Genomic DNA, 18,004 nt, shown 5'->3' on the forward strand with positions numbered 1-18,004 from the left:
CCCCTCCGCGCGCAGGCGCAGAACGAACACACCACCCCTTCCCCCCCCGCGCGCAAGGGGATAGGCTCTCCTGCCGTTGGCCGGTGCGCACGCGGGTTAGGCTCCCTCACCTGTTCGCGGGAGCGGGCTGCGCCTGCGCGACCCTGGGAAGCGGGGGGAGAGGGAGGAGGGGGCGCTCCCTGACCGAAAAAGTCTTTGGAGAAGCGGTAGCGACTTCAGCTGTTTTAGTGGGTGCGGAGTGCAGTCGTTTGCGCTTCCTGAGGAGCTTCGTCCCGGTAGCGAGGCGGCTGTGTACGCGCAGACGTTGCTGGGTGCGATGGGAGAGATGGGAGTGAGGGGAGCGGCAGCGTCTCCTCAGAGCGGGTTGGGGTCCGCGGCTGCAGCCTGCGGGGCTACCGGCGGTGCCTCCTCATCCTCCTCTCCTCTTGTTTTTTTTACAGTCTCTCAGTGTCGAGGGCACTGCCATTACATTTGGGGCCTGATTCAAGGTCACTGAGATCCGTTAAAAACATAAAATACAGAAGTCCTGTGAGATACTAAACCTTTGGGTTTGAATGGTAACCTGTTGCAGTGAAAGCTTGGTCGTTGGGTATCATCTGGAAAAAGGAAGCATGCTGAGTAAGGGTGCCACAGGTGGATAAGCCATGAATCATGCAGTATTGTTCAGGTCTATGTGGAAGTGGCTTTCCCTGGCAGAGGAAGAGGGAAAGGCCTTATTGGGCTCCTTGTCTCAGCTGTGTCTCTTCATGTGTTGCCCAGAACCCAGGTTGCTGCCCTGCTGAGAAAGGCTGTGTTGAGCAGGGTAGTGTGGCTGCTGGGGTGCAGCTCACTATGGCCTCCCGTGACTCTGCGTGACAGAAATGCTGAGGCTCAGGGAAGCTGCTTGCTTAGGATTTGATTTCTATGTGAGGGGAAACTATGGTGCATCAAAAAAGACAAGTAGTTAAGAAGTTAGCACCGGGTTGGTGGATACAGTGGGAAGTGGGGACAGAGGAGGTGCCTCCTGGGGACTGGGTTGTTAGCTGGGTTTGTGTAGGGGTTGCCATAGCAGCTGCCAGCAGCTCCAAGTGCCCAGGCAGACCTCAGGCTTAAAAACTCGCTTGAGATTAAGGAAGTGCCTCAGCCGGCACCCTGTGCCCAGCGCTTACCAGTGGGACCTGCAGCTGTTGTGTCAGAAGGAGCTTAACCTGTCCCTCAACACGTGAGTTCCCACTGCAGCAGTCTGATCAGAGAAAAATTAGAAATAAAGTTTTGTTAATGGGCAAGCTTAGAGGAGCTTTTATAATTTTGTAAAATGCTTAAATCTTCTTATTTTAAATTAGCAACCAAAAGCAGAGATTTTTTTAAATCCGTTCCTTGCTAGTCTATCATAGTGGTGCTATAACTGGGATAAAAATACTGAAGGTGTAGTTGGTTGTTACAATGTAACATTGCCTGATCATTTCCTGTATTGTGGATTTAGGTTGATGTTTGTGTGGTGGTGGAGATGGAGGAGACTGTGAGAGGTGAGACTGAGTTAGGGGAAAAAGTCGAGCCTAGTTCTTCTCCTGATCACTCTGCACAGCAGGAATCAGAACGACTGAGAGCAACACAACTTTCTTCCAAACCTGACGTTGATCTCTGTCCCCCTCTCATTACTATAAAAAAAGGTAAGGGAGAAAATAATGATGAGTACTTCATGTTAGCTTTGTCTGGAAAAAAAATTCAGGAACAAAATGAGAAAGCAATTATTAAATAGAGTGTTTAAGTTTATAACAGGAATTTACATCTGTTGGGTGGGTATGTGCTATTCTGAATGTGCCAGTGTAGGGACTGCAATGTGCAATTTTCAGCTTTGCAAATAAATATGTACATATAAATAAACAAATGCATTTTTTGATATATATGTATTTACAGAGTCATGCATGGTGCAACTCCGATCCCTTAGCAGATTTTCTAGTGTTGAAACCGTTTTTCCAGAATTAAAATGAGTACTACTCTGTAATACGGTATACAGATTTATGTATGCTCACTTTGCTTCAGTACTCTCTAACCTGATCCTCTTCCACAAGGTCAGGGAATACTTAAGCAAAGTGGGCATATGAAAGTCCACGGGCCCTGATGGGATGTACCCATGAACATGGACGGAGCTGACTGATGTCATTGCGAGGCCATGTTCAATAATCTTTGAAAGTTCATGATGACTGGGAGAAGTGCCTGATGCCTGGAGGAAAGCTAATGTCACTCCTGTCTCCAAGAAGGGCAAGAAGGAGGACCCCGGGAACTACAGGCTAGTCAGCCTCACCTCAGTCCCTGGGAAGGTGATGGAGCAGCTAATCCTGGATACCATTTCCAGGCACATGAAGGACAAGAAGGTGCTTGGGAGTAGTCAGCATGGATTCACCAAGGGGAGAAATACGTGACTAACCTCATTGCCTTTTGCAATGAAATGATTGGCTTGGTAGGTGAGGGGAGTGCAGTGGATATGGTCTACCTTTTCTTCAGTAAGGCTTTTGACATTTTTTTATTGTGCCCCTTGGGGCAAATTAAACACACATTTGTGCTGAAATATTAAAAAGAAATAATTCATGAGCAATGCATTGGACAGTCCTGCCACCATAACCGGTTTTATAAGAAACCTGCAAAGATATTTCATGAGCTGATTCCTAATATACACTGGTGCACCAGTCCTGTGAGCATCAGCACGGAGCACCTCAGCCCAGCCTTGAGTCCATCCCCCAGCACCACCTCTGCTGCCCAAAGAAACCCTGAGCCTCACATTCCAGGGTGGCTACAAGGCAATGCTGTGGCTGTTTCTTATCTCATCACCAAGGGAAACTACACTCCCTGTAAGGGAGTGTAGCTGTCTCTGGCATTCCTGCTTCCAGCCAGCTTAACCCCTCCTGGGTTCCAGGTGAGGCCTCATTGCAAAGTCCTGAGCTGGTGAGGAGCAACCCCAGGCAGCAGTGCATGCTCGGGGCTGACCAGCTGGAAAGCAGCTTGGCAGAAAAGGACCTGGGGGGTCCTAGTGGACACCAAGTTGGAGATGAGCCAGCAATGGGCCCTTGTGGCAAGAAGGCTGATGATACCATGGGCTGGAGGAGTGTTGTCAGCAGGTTAAGGGAAGTGATCCATCCTCTTTTCTCAGCACTGGTGAGGCCTCACCTGGAGTCTGTGTCCAGTTCTAGGCCCCCAGTACAAGGGAGGCATGGACATACTAGAGAGGGTCCAGTTAAGGGCCATGAAGATGGTGAATGCACTGGAGCATCTCTCCTATGAGGAAAGGCTGAGAGAGTTAGGACTGTTCAGGCTGGAGGAGAATCAGAGGGGATCTCATCAGCCTGTAGGAGTACCTGAAGGGAAGGAGCAAAGAGAACGGAGCCAGGCTCTTTTCAGTCCACCCAGTAACAGGACCAGAAGCGATGGGCACAAACAGAAACACAGACATTCCGTCTGAACATCAGGAAACAGTTTTTCACTGTGAGAGTGACTGAGCATTGGCACAGGTTGCCCAGAGAGGTTGTGGAGTCTCCTTCTCTGGAGATATTCAAAAGCCATCTGGAAATGGTCCTGGGCAACCAGTTGTAGGTGGCCCTGCTTGAGCAGGGGGTTTTGGACCAGATGACCTCCAGAGGTCCCTTCCAATCACAACCATTCTATGATTGTGTGGCTAACACATTATAATCAGGGTAAAAGAGACCATCTGCAAGAAAATTTATAAGGAAATCAGTGCTATTAGAATATTAATTTTAGTTACAATCTCATAATTTGTTTAGAATAGATTAAACAGTAGTTTCTGAAAGTTTAGTGAGCTGCTCATTAGCACTAGTGCATGCGCCACTGAGGATCATCTTTGCTGCCAAGCAAATATCATCTTCTGAGAAATAAAAAGGTTACTTTTTCTTGGACTAAAAGCAAGTTGTAGCAATTACAAATAGCATTCAGTGCTTTCAAATAATTATCTTTTTGAAGCTAACTAAACCAGTATTTCTGTTAAGGAGAGATAAAGCAATATTTAGGAATGCTTTGCAATTAAAATTTTTAAAAGAGAAATGGTGGCTGGCTGGAGATAAGTTATACTTAGTATCAGGAAAACATAAATACTCTGCTACTTAAATGACTTAAAATATTCAAATCCTAATTTCCAAGCAAAACAAAGGCATGCAATAATTTTTTATTAAATAACTTAAAGGGCTTCAAAAGCTTTTAAGGAGGCTTAAACAATCAGCATAAGTTACTTACACACTCTAATGGAACAGGCTGCCCAGGGAAGTGGTTGAGTCACCATCCCTGGAGGTATTTAAAAGACGTGTAAATGTGGTGCTTAGGGATATGGTTTAATGGTGGACTTGGCAGTGCTAGGTTAACGGTTGGACTCAACGATTCTATGACTAGCAGTCTTTATTCTTCAGATATTCCACATGCTCATGTTGTCTTGCCAGTCTCTGCAAGTAGCAAGTTTGTCAGAAATGCATGAGACTGATGATGAGAATTTAGATAAAGAAGTAACAGAAGAGGAATACCTGGATGACAATAGCAAGTGTGAAAAGTGACAATATTTCAGAGTCTCTATTTTTTCCAGAACTGATTTCTTCAAGCTATATCTTAAATTGCTTTTTCTTACCTCTACTGCTATCAGTAGAGACTTTGCAATTGAACTTGAGATAAAGGCCATCACAAGACACCTTTCCCCCCCTAACAGCTTCTAAGGCTTTCTGCTGAGGCACAGGTTTTCTAGTTTTCCTTTCATGTCCCATTTTCCCCAGCCTGAGAAGAGGTTAGTCAGCAGGCGTTAAGATACAACATTGCAGGTCTTGTAAATGCATTTGTTGTGCATATACTTGAATAATTAGAACTTGTCATTTCTTTTTACTAGACACAGAAAGTAAGCATCGTAGATGTGGAGGGGACCTGAAGACAAGAAGCAGTGAGCTAGGATCTGCTGTCACAGGATCATCTTTGACTGCTGTTCTTCCGGCAAGTGTTTTCATGCTAAAATAGGTGGTGACTCCGCTACCTTTTCTCTGTTAAATTTTCCTCTGTACAGATTATTCTTGAAGTCTTCATTGATAAATTTTTGGCCTAATTCTGGACCGAGTTCCTTCAGTTTCTGTTAGTTACATGGAAAAAGAACAGGGAACCACTCAAAAGTGTATACAGTGTTAGGCTATTTACTTTCTGTGCTCACAATGTGTGTTGCTGGGATTTTGGTTTTTTTGGGGGTTTTTTTGATCATCCACTGGTTAATCCCCTTTCTTTGCCAAGATGAAAATTAATACTGGTTAAGAGTGCTTGAGTAAGGTCATGCTGCATCACGGAAGGCATATGCAAAACAACAGATCCAGCTGTTGGCATGGAAGCTGGAGATGATAAAAGACTGACATAGATGAGGTGGAACCCACATGGGAGAAGAATAACAGTGAATCAGAAAATATGTAGTTTTTAGAGACATCAGAATGGTACTAACAACTATACATGCATTCAGGCATTCTTGGTGTCTCCTGGTCTCCAAGAGATGCAGGTAGAGACCAGAATGATATAAAACATCCATTCAGAGTCTGGGGTAAGACCAAATGGTAGGAGGCAAAGGTGGATGTTGGCCAGCTTTTTGGCTTTTTAATACATGAGTAAATGAGGATCAATAAATTGCAATTCCTACTTTAGACTACTGGAAACAGGATGTAATTTATCTTTATTTCTCTCCAATAAAAATTATGAGGTACAGAAACACTCCAGACATCCCCAGACTCCAGATACTCATGTCAGTGGGAGCTGTGTATAGAAGGAAGTGCTCAGTGCAGTGGTGACTTTTTTTTCTAAATCTGTGGTTTTCTGTATGGCTTCTGAAGATTATCTGTTGACTTAAAAATGTTATTCACCATATCTATTTTCAGTCTTGTTCACACTGTTATGAAGATTTTAAAAAATCCTTTGTCTATGTAAAATTCCCTCTTTATCATTCTGCTATTACCTTTACATGACCTGTGTATTAAACATCAATTGTATATTTGTTCCAGTGGTGACTGATTTTATAGCGGGTTTGTTTTATTTATTTCCTTTGAGGTAATAACTTGATACTATATGTTAAAATGCTGGCAGTACAGAGATGATCTGGTCCTAGATCTGGAATATGGACATAGAGAAGTTTGGAAGCTGGATTCACATAGCTGAGATTTGAATTAGAGCCTTTATAGTGCTAAATTTCTATTGTGACCTTAGCCTGGATCCACATCTGATTCTTATGTCCTGATCTGAAGTTTCCATAGTATCAGCTTTATACTGAGAAATAATTCTGTCCTAACAAGTTAATTACTGATCTTTTCCCTTTGCATTCCTTAGATGGAATTTTTTTATGTTCCTGCTTGAAGTAGTTTATGAAACCAGCTTAAAGAACAGCAATATAAAATACAATTCTTAAGTGAGGTAAAAGAATCTCTCCATAACAAACTTTTATTTTCTAGACAACTGGTAAGAAAAGTATAGTACTTTCCAGTGAAACTAGGAAAGAACTAGCCAAACAAGCCAAAGTCACCAAAGAGGAGAGAAGAGCTCAGATAGATGAAAGACACAAGTATATGATATCAAGATTAGCAGATGGGATAGGCTTAAGTGAGCAGCAAGTGGAGGCCGCCATTATTTCTGATGACGAGGTAAATATTAATTAAATTATTATTAAATATATTTCCAAAATTTCCAGTCTTTTGAAACTACTTCACAATTAACTACAATTGTAATTTTGTTTTTAGTTTCAACTTATAGAACAATTTTTCGCCCCTAATGGACTTAAAAAGTTGCTCTTCTTTTACCAAGATGTATTGCAGGTATGTTTCTGTCATTACTTCAGCAAAAGCAAAGTTACATTTTTAAAAAAAATTACATGACTGTTGCAAAATTCAGAAAATCTTAACAGATTTTTGTGCTATGCATGCCAATGTGGAAAGAACTTGGTTCTCATTGTTTAGATACTGCCATGTCAGCTTACATGAAAACAGGAGAATGCTCTGTTGGATGTTTTGATACTGTTGTTGCTTTTACAAAATAAAACTTAAAAATAGCAAAGTAAAGTAAAAATCCAGGCTTCAAAAATGATAAAGATAATTGAGGCAAAGTGTTTGCAGTGTTCAGAGTTTAAAAATACTAGATTAGCTAACATAAATATTATAGGAATGGGGGAACTGTCTGTATAAGAACAATTTTGTCTTTTGGTTTGAACTGCACCAACTCCACTATGGACAAAGCACTGATTCAAGAGGGTGAAAAATGGTGCAATTTCTTTCTAAATTAAGGTGACTTCATGTCTCATTCTGTGCAAAATAATCTTAAGTTTGGAAAACTAGAACTAGAAATAAGGTAGTTGTGGTTCCCAAGATTTATTTCTCTCTCTTTCAATTTTGAGAAGGAGAAGCCTCTTCGTAAAAAGCAAAATCATTTCTTCAGCTTCCACTTAGTGCGTGATATCAGAACATGTCAAGCAACCTTGAAATTGCCTAACATGACTGTTGTGGGCTTCCTGAACAGCAGAAATCATTCCTCAGCCCTTTCAGGTTATGCCATTGAGGAGCCATGTGAGGCTGAGCTAACTCGCCATGTGGTGGTATTTTAGGCTTGTTGGGGAGAAAAAACTGATTGATAATGCTTGATCATCTGTTTAGTGCCAGAATGAATTACAGATTCCTTATAATTTATATAAGTTAAAAGCACTTTTGAGTGTCACTGGAATTGCTTAGAGACTTTGCAAAGCACAGAATCGGCTCAGATGTCAAAACAGTTTAGTCAGTTTTTCCTTTCACTGGGACTGTGTATGCACATTTCTGGGATGGACATGTCCTCTGACTTAAGACAAGATGAAACTAAAAATCTTGAAAGTTTTTTCCTTAGCTTACAAGCCAGAAATAGATGCCCAGCTTGGATTAAGTGAAACATTTCATTTCTGCATTTACTTTTGTTTTATTTTAGTCTTTTTAATCACTACAGTAAGAATTTATGAAAATTTTGTTGCAAAAGCAGCATAGCATAAAAATAAACGTTTCTGAGGGAAAGTATGAATGCCATCTCTAGCATCTTCCACTCCATTCTGATGAGTCAAGAGATCTCATTAAATTGACTGTTCTGTCAACAGTTTGGTTTCAAAAATATTGGAGAATTGTAGATTACTCAGGGCAGTATCATGCATGCTTGGCCTGTTTTTATCCATTTTTGGCCATTCTTGGAGACAAAATACTGACTGTGCAGACCGTTGGCCTGACCTAGTAGCCATGTTCTTACCAAGATTTGTCAAAGATCCTTTCTTCAGTCCTGTTCATCTGTCTTTTTCACCAGTTTGGGTGCATGATGGTCACTTGAGACTGTGCATAGATAGAGGTTAGAAGATGCTGATTTGGAGTGGAAGTTGGGACCCACCATTGCCTATCATACATCACACATTTAGTCTAGCAGGAGCTGAACATTTGACTTTTTAGGAAGAGGCCTCTCCTCAAACTTAAGAGAGAAATATACCTCTAGATTTCTTCCATGTTATTTTGTGTTACATTCTTTCAAGTTTCAACAGGTTATTTTCCAAAATGCATGACAGAAAATTAGAGGGAAGCAGGTCTTTATTAGGCTTAAACTTTTTTGTTGCTTCAAAGAGAAGAGGTTGTAGTCCCATCTCAGTGGAGAGAGACCAGTAGCAGCAAGGCTTCTTAGAGGGAAAGTTTTTCAGAGTGATGTATGGTTAAAGACATGGGCAGAAAACTAACTTTCTTTGCTTTGATGGCAGGATCTAGCTGACAGTGTTCCTTGTGAGTCCCACTCACAATTACATTATAACTTTGCAGGCCAGGCACATGACTCTTTCTGTGAGACTTCCATTTTGTTTCCATGGAGGAAGTTGCTTTAGGAAACACTTCAAATTTAATTTCATTACATTTTTGGAGATTTTTTTTCCTCTTCTTCTTTGAATGTTTTCTGAAAGAACAGGGTTATGAAACTGTTTACTGAGAATTGTGAGATTCATACAAAGCTTATTCTCCAGAGAAACCCAACCTCATGATTTCTATCTGGGAATTACTAACTGATTCAGAATGAGCTTAGTTATAATTCACATATTCAAATCGGATGAGGTTTTTTTTGACAACAGTTTTTATTTTATTAACCTCCTATTTATAATTTAATTGCTAGCAGAAGTCGAATGCATCATTGAGGTCAGATGGCTCAACAAACAGTTTGCTTCAGAAGAAGTTATTTATTACCACAGGTTCTACTGAGGTATGGTTGAAAACTTCATTAGATGACATTTGAAAAGTAAAACATTGAAAAAAACATAACAGTTGTGGAGTCTTAAACAGCTTTTTGTAATTCTTGGATAGATATTTAAGCACTTAGTCTACGTTCTCATAATGCAAGATCTCACAACATTTCTTGAACTGAGGTTAGAATTCACCAGTAATTAATGGATTGGACTATCTGAGAGGAGAGCAGGTCAAATAAACCTGTATTAAAAAATTACAGATACTACAATTTTGTTAATGACTGCATGTTTCAGTATTTTCCAGTGCTTGTACACTTCCAGTTTAAAAGTGTGGTTCTTCAGTGGTTTTGTATTTTCTTTCATGTAATAATACTGCACATTACTCCAAAAATACCTTTAATAATTCCTTTATTCCATCTGAACTCTTATGACATCCTCTTCACTGTAATATCTAAGCATTATTGAGCAGTGTGTTCAGAGTCATTAAGATTTCCGATTAATTGTCTTTCTTTCCATCTTTTTTTGGGGGGAATGGGGTGTACCATATACAATTTTCTTTGAATATGGCATGGTTATGTCTTCCCCTCCACCCCCCGAACTTTAACATTGTTGTGTTAGAAAAGACATAGCTGAAGAATCCTTTCTTGCTTTCAGAGGAGAAGTGAGGTTCATTCCTCTGCTAATTGGATCAATTGGAATGCCTTTTCAAATTTGTTACAGAATTATTATTAGATTTAATAGATTAAAAATAAGCATTGTTGCAGTACTGATTTGAAACTTTTACATTACTTCAGTCCATCAAAAAGATGAAAATAGATGTTAAAAATATTTGGATCAGAAGTTTTTAGTAATCTTTAAGTTCCCTTTTTGAAAAATGAAGTAAATGTCATTCTAAGATGATCCATTCTGGTCTAGGTATCTATGAAAAGTCCTTTAAATGTTTGAAAGCTGAGGATAGCTTTAGTTTTTTTCAGTTAATTTATGTTGGCAGATTCAGAAAGGGATTAGACAATCTCATGGATAGGTCCATAAATGGATACTGAGATGACTAGACAGGAGTATGTCATCTAACAGCTCTCATACAATGGTTGCAGGTGGTCAGGGAATAAAGAGGAGTGGAGGCCAGTAAGCAGCCTAGCTTGCAAGCCCTCCCTGAACTGCATTTTCTTGGTAGAGATGCCATGCTGGACTGGTCTGCCCAGAAGGGCATTTTTTACATTTTTATGTCAGATGGAGAAAAAAAACAGTGTTTGATTTGAGAGGGACGGGTTTTCAAATATCCTAAAAACAGTTCACTGCTTTTTGTGTAATTATTTTTTTACAGTTTTGTTTCCAGCACATTTTCAAGTTAAGTAAATTACTTTTACTGTACACATGTATTCTTTTTAACTGTATGCATTTTATCCTTTTTACAGAACTTTATAGGAACTTGTGCATTTTTCCTAAGGACATCAGATAAAGTTATAACTGCATCAAACGTTTCCCAGGTCAGACCAAAATCATGCAGTGTTTGCAGTGTAGTTAATATTTTCAGATTTTCTCCTTATTCGTCACCAATAGGTTAATGTGTTCCATTTGAGCAGGCCAATGCTGTAGTAAGTTTGTTCTCCAGCTACAGTCATGGAAACTAGTACTTCACTTTCTGTCAGTCACTTGCTTTATAGAAATATTTTACAAATACCTGATCCAGGGATGTGAACATAATTTCTAGGCTTCCTGCTGCACTGCTTCAGTTGGGTACCTGTTAGAATGATTGTCCTAACTCTTCAGTTAGCTGCCTTGGTGTCTTCTCTCTGTGGTTCTCTTGTGATCACCTTCTTTTGGCAGGGGCTGTCATCAAACTTCATTATTTATTTGAGGCAATACTTTTAGACTCTATAGAAGGTAAAGTAAGCCCTAATTTTCAGTCAGCCAGTCTTCACACTGATGAGGCTTGGAGCTCAGGCACAGACTGGTTTGGCAAATTTTGGTTTATCCTGAAGAGCAGTGTAGGAACAGTTAGAAGGAGAACATGAGAACCCCCTAGAAATTCATGGATTTGTCCCCTGTTTCTCAAGGGGGAATCTTCAACATCATGTGGAAAGAAGGGGATCAGCTTCTATGTCGACCTTGTCCTAGAGATTCAGAAATCTTGAAAAACTCCATTTTCCCTGTCTCCCCTTCACTGCAACAAATGCAAACGCTATCATATGGGAGAAACAGACATTGTTAAAAGCATCTGAAGGGGAACCATAGGGGTCAGTTACCCTTCTGTCTTTTCCTTCTGCTATTTTGTTAGCACACCCTCTTGCAGAAGGAAGTAGTTTAGGAGTATTTCCTTGTTAACACTGTTGTGGGCATTGCCTCCCAGGGAACATGTTCAGACATGTAAATAAACCTGGTCTTCCTCATAAGCACTTCTTCAAGCAGAATGATGCCTTGATTGTGATCCATAATTACTCCACTTTTTGAGAAAAACCTTTCTACCCTCTTCTACTCTAGTGGGATTATAATATTGTAATATTGTTAGGTGGTAGTATTCCACCCATGCATAACAACTAAATGTCTTAAGTGCTCTTCTTTTGCATGCAAGTGGGGAACTAGCAAGAAAAACGTTAGTGAAATTAATAATCAAGATAGCAAACAATGTCAAAGCCTCTACAAAAATTCATTTGTAGTTGCCGTACCTAAACCAGTCTGGAATTGCTGTCTTTGCATTGGCAAAAGTTGGGAGTAGAAGCTTCTAGGGAAGAACTCAGTATGCTTTCCCCTGTATCAGTGAAGTATTCATTATGATGAAGGCAAAATCAGTGTATGTTTGTGCAGTTAGGTTCTGAATGAGACTCCCTCTCTGCCACCAAGAGGTATACCCAGAGCCAAAATGGCTGGTCAGTATGGGTCATAAAAAGCTCATGGCCCACGTTCGGGATGTTTGCATTTGTAAGCAAAATGCCGGTAGCAGAAAAGCCAACCAGTCCATAAGCGGATAGTGTTGGGAAAAGATGCAATCTCTCCTTCCAATTTCTGCTTTAAGTTCTGCAGTAAAATTCCACTCACCGGTACTGTCTCTCTCTGTCCTCAGCTTCAGCAATTCACTGCTTCTTGCTTCACATTAACAATGAACTGGAGAGAACTGTGCAACTGAGAGAGGCATTTCTTGCCTGATACCTTTATTGGCCTTTTTTTAGGCATTTATGATGGAGGGAATCTAAAAGGCAAATACAGACATAATATTGTCTTAAGATTAATTAATGCATTGATGTTAAATGGTTACGTTTAATTGGTTGCTGAAGTATTGCTGCAATATGGGAATGATGTTTCTCGTGACTCAAACTTAAGGGCAAGTCTTGGAATTTCCAATTGAATTTTAGTCTATGTCCAATCTAAAGCGAGCAGCTGAGGTACAATATCCTCATGGAACCTACATAGTTACGGGCTGTATACATGTCTGCCATATATTAGAATGTTGCAGAAGTTTACATGTACTCTGCTAACTTTTGCTTCTTCCCAAAGGAGGTGAATTTTGGCACATTTGATTGTACTAATGGAAATATCCTTCAGGGCCTGGAATTTTTCTTGTCCCAAATCATGATACCAGCACTTAAATCCCAACAGGTAATCTAATAGTCTTTTTTCTCAAGAACATTTGGAATGAAGGCAAGTGGCTGCTGTAGTCCCCTTTGTGCATCAGGTGAACATAAAACAGGGAATACAAAAAGATTCAAGCCTAATGTAGGCCTTTATGAGATTCATGCAGTTTGTATATGTGTTTGAAATTCATATAGTTATTGTTTATTTTCAAGCAATAGCAGCAGCTCTAATGCTTGTGACAAAGGAGAACATAGCATAGCAGCCATACTAAGGCAAAATTGTGATGATTTAATTAAAACTAGATTAAGCCTGGGTTGAAAGAAGTGCCAAGTTCTTCTGGCAGCACAAAAGATTAGTCCATGATTTTATTCTAGTGCGTGGACAGCAAGCACCGTATCACAGCCAGGGTATCCAGCTGCTTCAAATTGTCCTTGTTCTGTGGCACTCACAAAGCATCACAGTTCATTCTGTTGCCTCTAGAAGTGCACGTTTAGAGGCAGGAAATAGAATAAAGCTCAGTGTCTGTTGAGAATGATGGTGTCATATGCTGTTAACCATATGCTACCATTTTCTCTGACCCAGGACCAGGAAGGGAGATTAGAATCTGTTTTCTCTGTTCAAAGAGCACCAAATTGGAAAGATAATAATTCAGTGTGAGGACAGTGAGAGCAGGGAGACATTTTTATTTCTTGAGAGCCTCATGCTTGTTTGTCTCTTCTTGTCTAACAGAATAATTAAATCAATGCACACTTTAAAGTAATTGCTCTATAGTACTGATGAGTATATTTTAAAAGGCATACTGATAAATCTTTATTTACTGCCATGAATAAGAAATACCTTTCTAATGAAAAATAAACATTTTGTGTTCAAAAAACAGAAGAAAGTGTGACCCTTGTTTTACTTTTTTTTTTTTTCTTTTTTGGCATAAATTGTGAAATAATCAGAACTGGGGAGCTGTGAAAGAAGGCTTGAAGAACAGCCAGATACAAGACTTTCTGTATTTGGTGGATAAATTTGTGGATACTTTGTCATCATCAAGACAGAATATAGAAGATAAAATTCAGCTCACAAAAGTTGATATTGATATTTATGTCAGCAATTTACAGAGCCCATCTGACTACATAACTGCAGGTGAGTAATTCTTACAGCAAAGCAAACACAATGATGCTGTTTATAAAATAAATGTTATGTCATTAGTAAAAATTTACATTGAAGAATGAATTCACCTTCCCTGAGCTATATACATTTTTCTGCTTACTGTTGCCAGGTTTCTGACTGACATTTTACTTCTGCAGTTAAAAATCTCTGTTTATTTCTTGGTACTTATGAGACTGTCCCATTTTATGATTCCGAAGGCAGTAACACAGAGGTCACTGAGAAACTTGAAGAAGTGGTCATGATTTGGATCAAACAGATCAGACAAGTCTTAGTGGAGAGTGAACAAATGAGAAGAGAAGCTGATGACATTGGTCCATCTGCAGAGCTGGAACACTGGAAGACAAGAATGTCATCATTTAATAGGTTAAATCCCTGCATTATTTTTCACAGAGTCTAAAAAAAACCTTTTTAAAAATAAATGTAAATTTTCATTTCAAAGACAGTATTGAATGTGTTTCTTTCTTCAAAGCCTTTTAGATGAGATCAAGAGTTCAAGAGTAAAGAAAATTATAAGTATTCTTCAGGCAGCAAGATCAAAGACATTAAAGCAGTGGAAAGAGCTGGTAATTACTTTAAAATTAGTACAGTACTGTATTTGTAATACACACAGAATGGAACACACAATGCTAAAAATACTTTTGAGTGTTTATGCTGGTTTTGTGCTGTGGATTCTTATCTATTTGTTGAAACATGTAACACCGATGATTCTCAAGTGAAATAGATAACTTGAAAAGAAGTCAATGCTTCTCTAATGTATCTTTCATTAACATAGTGGGCAGAATGGTTGTGCAAAAGTTAAGCAATGCAGCAGTACAAAATTTTTCTGTCTCTCTCCAGCTGTACCCTGTGCAGGCCAACTGTAGAGATGTCTGAAAGCTCATCATACTGCTTTTAGAATTAGTGACAGCTGGCTTTTTGTAACATAACTGCTGCTTCATATAAGTGGATATCTGTAATGTAAACTTATCAGTCAAAATTATAGGCAAGCCAGAAAATAAGCTGTAGACCATGTATAACCAATCAGACCCCTATAACCACCAGAATGAAGATTTTCTAGCACTTAAAAAGGTATTCTACTGTTTTGAAAATAGACAAGGAAAACAGTGTCACCTTACTGAGGGGTTTTTTTTGTGTGTGTGTGTGCTTAACATATTTGCAGACTTTCATGGATGAGAGTGTCTGTACAGAGCCAGTACAAGCCAAGGATCACGACCTAGATTTCGTTCTTACCGATTTTTGCATGTAAAAGCAGTTATTTCTTATGTAAAGAAGTAGTGGCTTATTTGAGAGAACTGTCAGACAATGTTTGCAAGATGGAATCGTAGTCTTGTGGTAGCATGCACTTTAAAAGAGCAAGAACCTGTTCAGCAAGTTTTAACACTCTTGATTCTCTTTCTTTTTCTCCTTTCAGGATGGTAATATAACAAATGCTGCCAATGCAGCTAAAGACAACGTGAGATATTTATATACATTGGATAAATTTTTTGGTCCGCTTGCCAAAGCTTCACCTGTAAGTAGTACTCTAAAGGCACTTAACGTGAAATTCAGAAAAGAAAGGAAAGCCTTTTGCTGCTACAACAAAGATATTTCTCCTTTCAGTATTTAACTCCTGTGCTTCATGATTAGTGGACAGTTTAACTCCTTTGGCATTAGCGAATTGAGTTTACAGATTTTGAGTAACCCAGAGATAATAATACTCTGTGTAGGAGGCAGTTGTCATTCCAGAAGATAATTGAAGAGTACGAGAAAAATAAGCCAAAGATTATGTTTTTCCAAACCTGATATCTAGCTCAGTTGTCTTTGTGAGGTTGGGCCTTACATATGGTACCTCTTCCTGTCCCCATGCTTCAGTTAGCAGTTACTCATGTTTGTTTTAATGCAAATATCATAAAATGATCTTAAGCCTTCTTTTGAGCTGAAATTGGACATCTTCCACTTATTGTACAGATTAAAGCTGTTTCTTTTGCAGGTAGCATGTGTTTACTTTTATCCTGGTTCAAATTACAATATTTATTTTCATAACCATGTGGGTTTCAGATTTCATTTTTTAAGTGAATTTTGAAGATACAGCCACCAGGTAAAACTGTCTAAGCTTACATGGTTCAGAAGATTTACCCGTAATCCAACTGCTTACAAATTTTCTAAATATTGTTTTCAAAGCTTGAACTCTGTTTAAATCTATTGTGCTATTTTATGCTGCTTTTCTTCTGCAAATATGCACCGTTCTGCCATATTGGACTTGAGTGTTAAATACCATACTTTTTTTATCCTTTTCTAGACCAGTCTCTTGTTCTGGGTTCTCAGTATATCTGTCTTGCATGAATTTCTGTGGAATCTTTCTGTGGGACAGCAAACTCTGTAGTTCAATATCCTCAGTAAGAAAGAGATTATTGTTGCCTTGCCTCTCTCCCTACAAGGTTTCTCTTCTGTACAGATCTAGGCAAAATGAGCAAAGGCCAACTTACTTCTTCTTGCCCATATACTGCAGACCACGGCCAAAAAGAGTACAGTCTCTGTTTTTCCTCTGCAAAATCCCATTCTGGAAGAAGACATATTCATTTATTAATTTCCCATTCCCCATTTTTTTTGCTTGGTCATAGTGTGTTAGGTCCCTGCAAATGAATTGGATGGTCCAATTCATAATGAGATGTCTACAAGAACAATGTGTTACAATCAAACAGATGGTTATTCACTGGCAAACGTATTCACCGAGCTGTCACGTTTTCTGCTTGAATTGCTGACTCCCATTTTTTCCTGTTGCAGGTAACAATGATGGAACACATACCCAGTTTAATGAATACTGTCTGTATGATATACACTACATCACCATACTACAACACATCAGAGTGCATGACATCTCTTCTTCTTAAAATCACTAATCAAATGATTAACACATGCAAGATGTATCTATGTGAAGGTGTTTCAAAAATATGGGATCTGGACAGGTGATAGAATTTTAATAATTTCATTTTCTTTTGTTAATGTTAGAAGTAAAATTATAGATTAATCATCAAGATTATTAAAAGGTAAATTTAATTAGCCCCTTGTCCTCCTGTCAGACACTGATTCCCATGTTAATTTTAAGCTTCTGAGTACTCATTTTGTGTAGAATTAAGTACTCTGCAAAACCAAATTTACTCCGTGTTCTGAAAAAACCTGTTATTGAAAACGGTGTTATGTATATCAGTATACAACACTCGATATTTGTCCCCATGGCTTTGTTTTAGACCAAAACACACTTGAGCAATTAGAACTAAGAGCTAAGCTTCTTCATAAAGAAGCTCTGAGGACAGACTGGCAAAATTCCATCTAAGATTTATATTTTGCTGTTAGTGGGCAGGAAAGTCAGAGTGAGAAAGGGGACAATATATGCCAGAACCAGAATCACAAAACTTAAAAATATCCAATCTAGATAACAAATTCAAAACAAAACTTTGTCATCTACCTCTCATATTTTTAATATTTTTCAGGTAATGTATGATTTTGTTCTTATTTTTTGAAGTTGCATATCTGACTGAAATGTTCTATTTTCTTTTATACTCTTTTAAAGACCTCCTTATGGTGATTTTCTGTCTTCTGTGCTTTTTTCCTCAGGCAAGAATTGCTAAAGAGGGTACAACAATGCATTTCCCTCAAAGAACAGTACCAAACATCCTTTCAGAGAATTAGGGAGGAGCTAAAGGAAAATCCAAGTGAGAGGCAATTTGATTTCAGGTAAATAAATCACTCTAATATTGAATCATATTCATTTATACAATTTATAAATGAGATGTCATTATATCTGCTGGCTAGCAGACAAGCTAAATAATTAAAATGTGTTTACTATAATCACAGCATGAACTTACAGAGGTCTTTTTTTTTTTTTTTTTATTCAGGAATAAACCAGTGACAGGTTTTGGCCAGTCACTTCTTGATTTAGCTGATGTCCAATGGGACTTCAGGGGAATTTATGCATGTGTTAATTTAATACATATATTTATGTGTGGTCTGAAATCCCAACAAATTTTAGCCATAAATATAAGTGAAAAGACTCCAGGGGGATTTAAACAGCTTTGGGCTGGGTTGTCT

At 38.9% G+C, this 18,004-nt stretch overlaps 1 protein-coding gene across 1 annotated transcript in view; it reads left to right on the top strand.

The window, feature by feature from the left end:
- Positions 1–70: 70 nt before the first annotated feature.
- LOC104633111 (dynein axonemal heavy chain 5) overlaps positions 71–18,004 on the top strand; it is a 169,455-nt gene continuing 151,521 nt past the window's right edge. Inside the window, exons 1-13 of the mRNA XM_075744633.1 lie at positions 71–1,649; positions 4,856–4,956; positions 6,441–6,629; positions 6,726–6,800; positions 9,139–9,225; positions 10,624–10,695; positions 12,701–12,802; positions 13,723–13,909; positions 14,134–14,299; positions 14,406–14,499; positions 15,348–15,446; positions 16,700–16,881; positions 17,531–17,650. Of these exons, the coding sequence (XP_075600748.1) occupies positions 1,487–1,649; positions 4,856–4,956; positions 6,441–6,629; positions 6,726–6,800; positions 9,139–9,225; positions 10,624–10,695; positions 12,701–12,802; positions 13,723–13,909; positions 14,134–14,299; positions 14,406–14,499; positions 15,348–15,446; positions 16,700–16,881; positions 17,531–17,650 (1,637 nt within the window). The 5' untranslated portion in view covers positions 71–1,486. The remainder of the gene's footprint in view (positions 1,650–4,855; positions 4,957–6,440; positions 6,630–6,725; positions 6,801–9,138; positions 9,226–10,623; positions 10,696–12,700; positions 12,803–13,722; positions 13,910–14,133; positions 14,300–14,405; positions 14,500–15,347; positions 15,447–16,699; positions 16,882–17,530; positions 17,651–18,004) is intronic.

The sequence above is a fragment of the Balearica regulorum genome, chromosome 2 (genome assembly GCF_011004875.1).
Source record: "Balearica regulorum gibbericeps isolate bBalReg1 chromosome 2, bBalReg1.pri, whole genome shotgun sequence".
In the NCBI taxonomy this organism is placed as follows: domain Eukaryota; kingdom Metazoa; phylum Chordata; class Aves; order Gruiformes; family Gruidae; genus Balearica; species Balearica regulorum.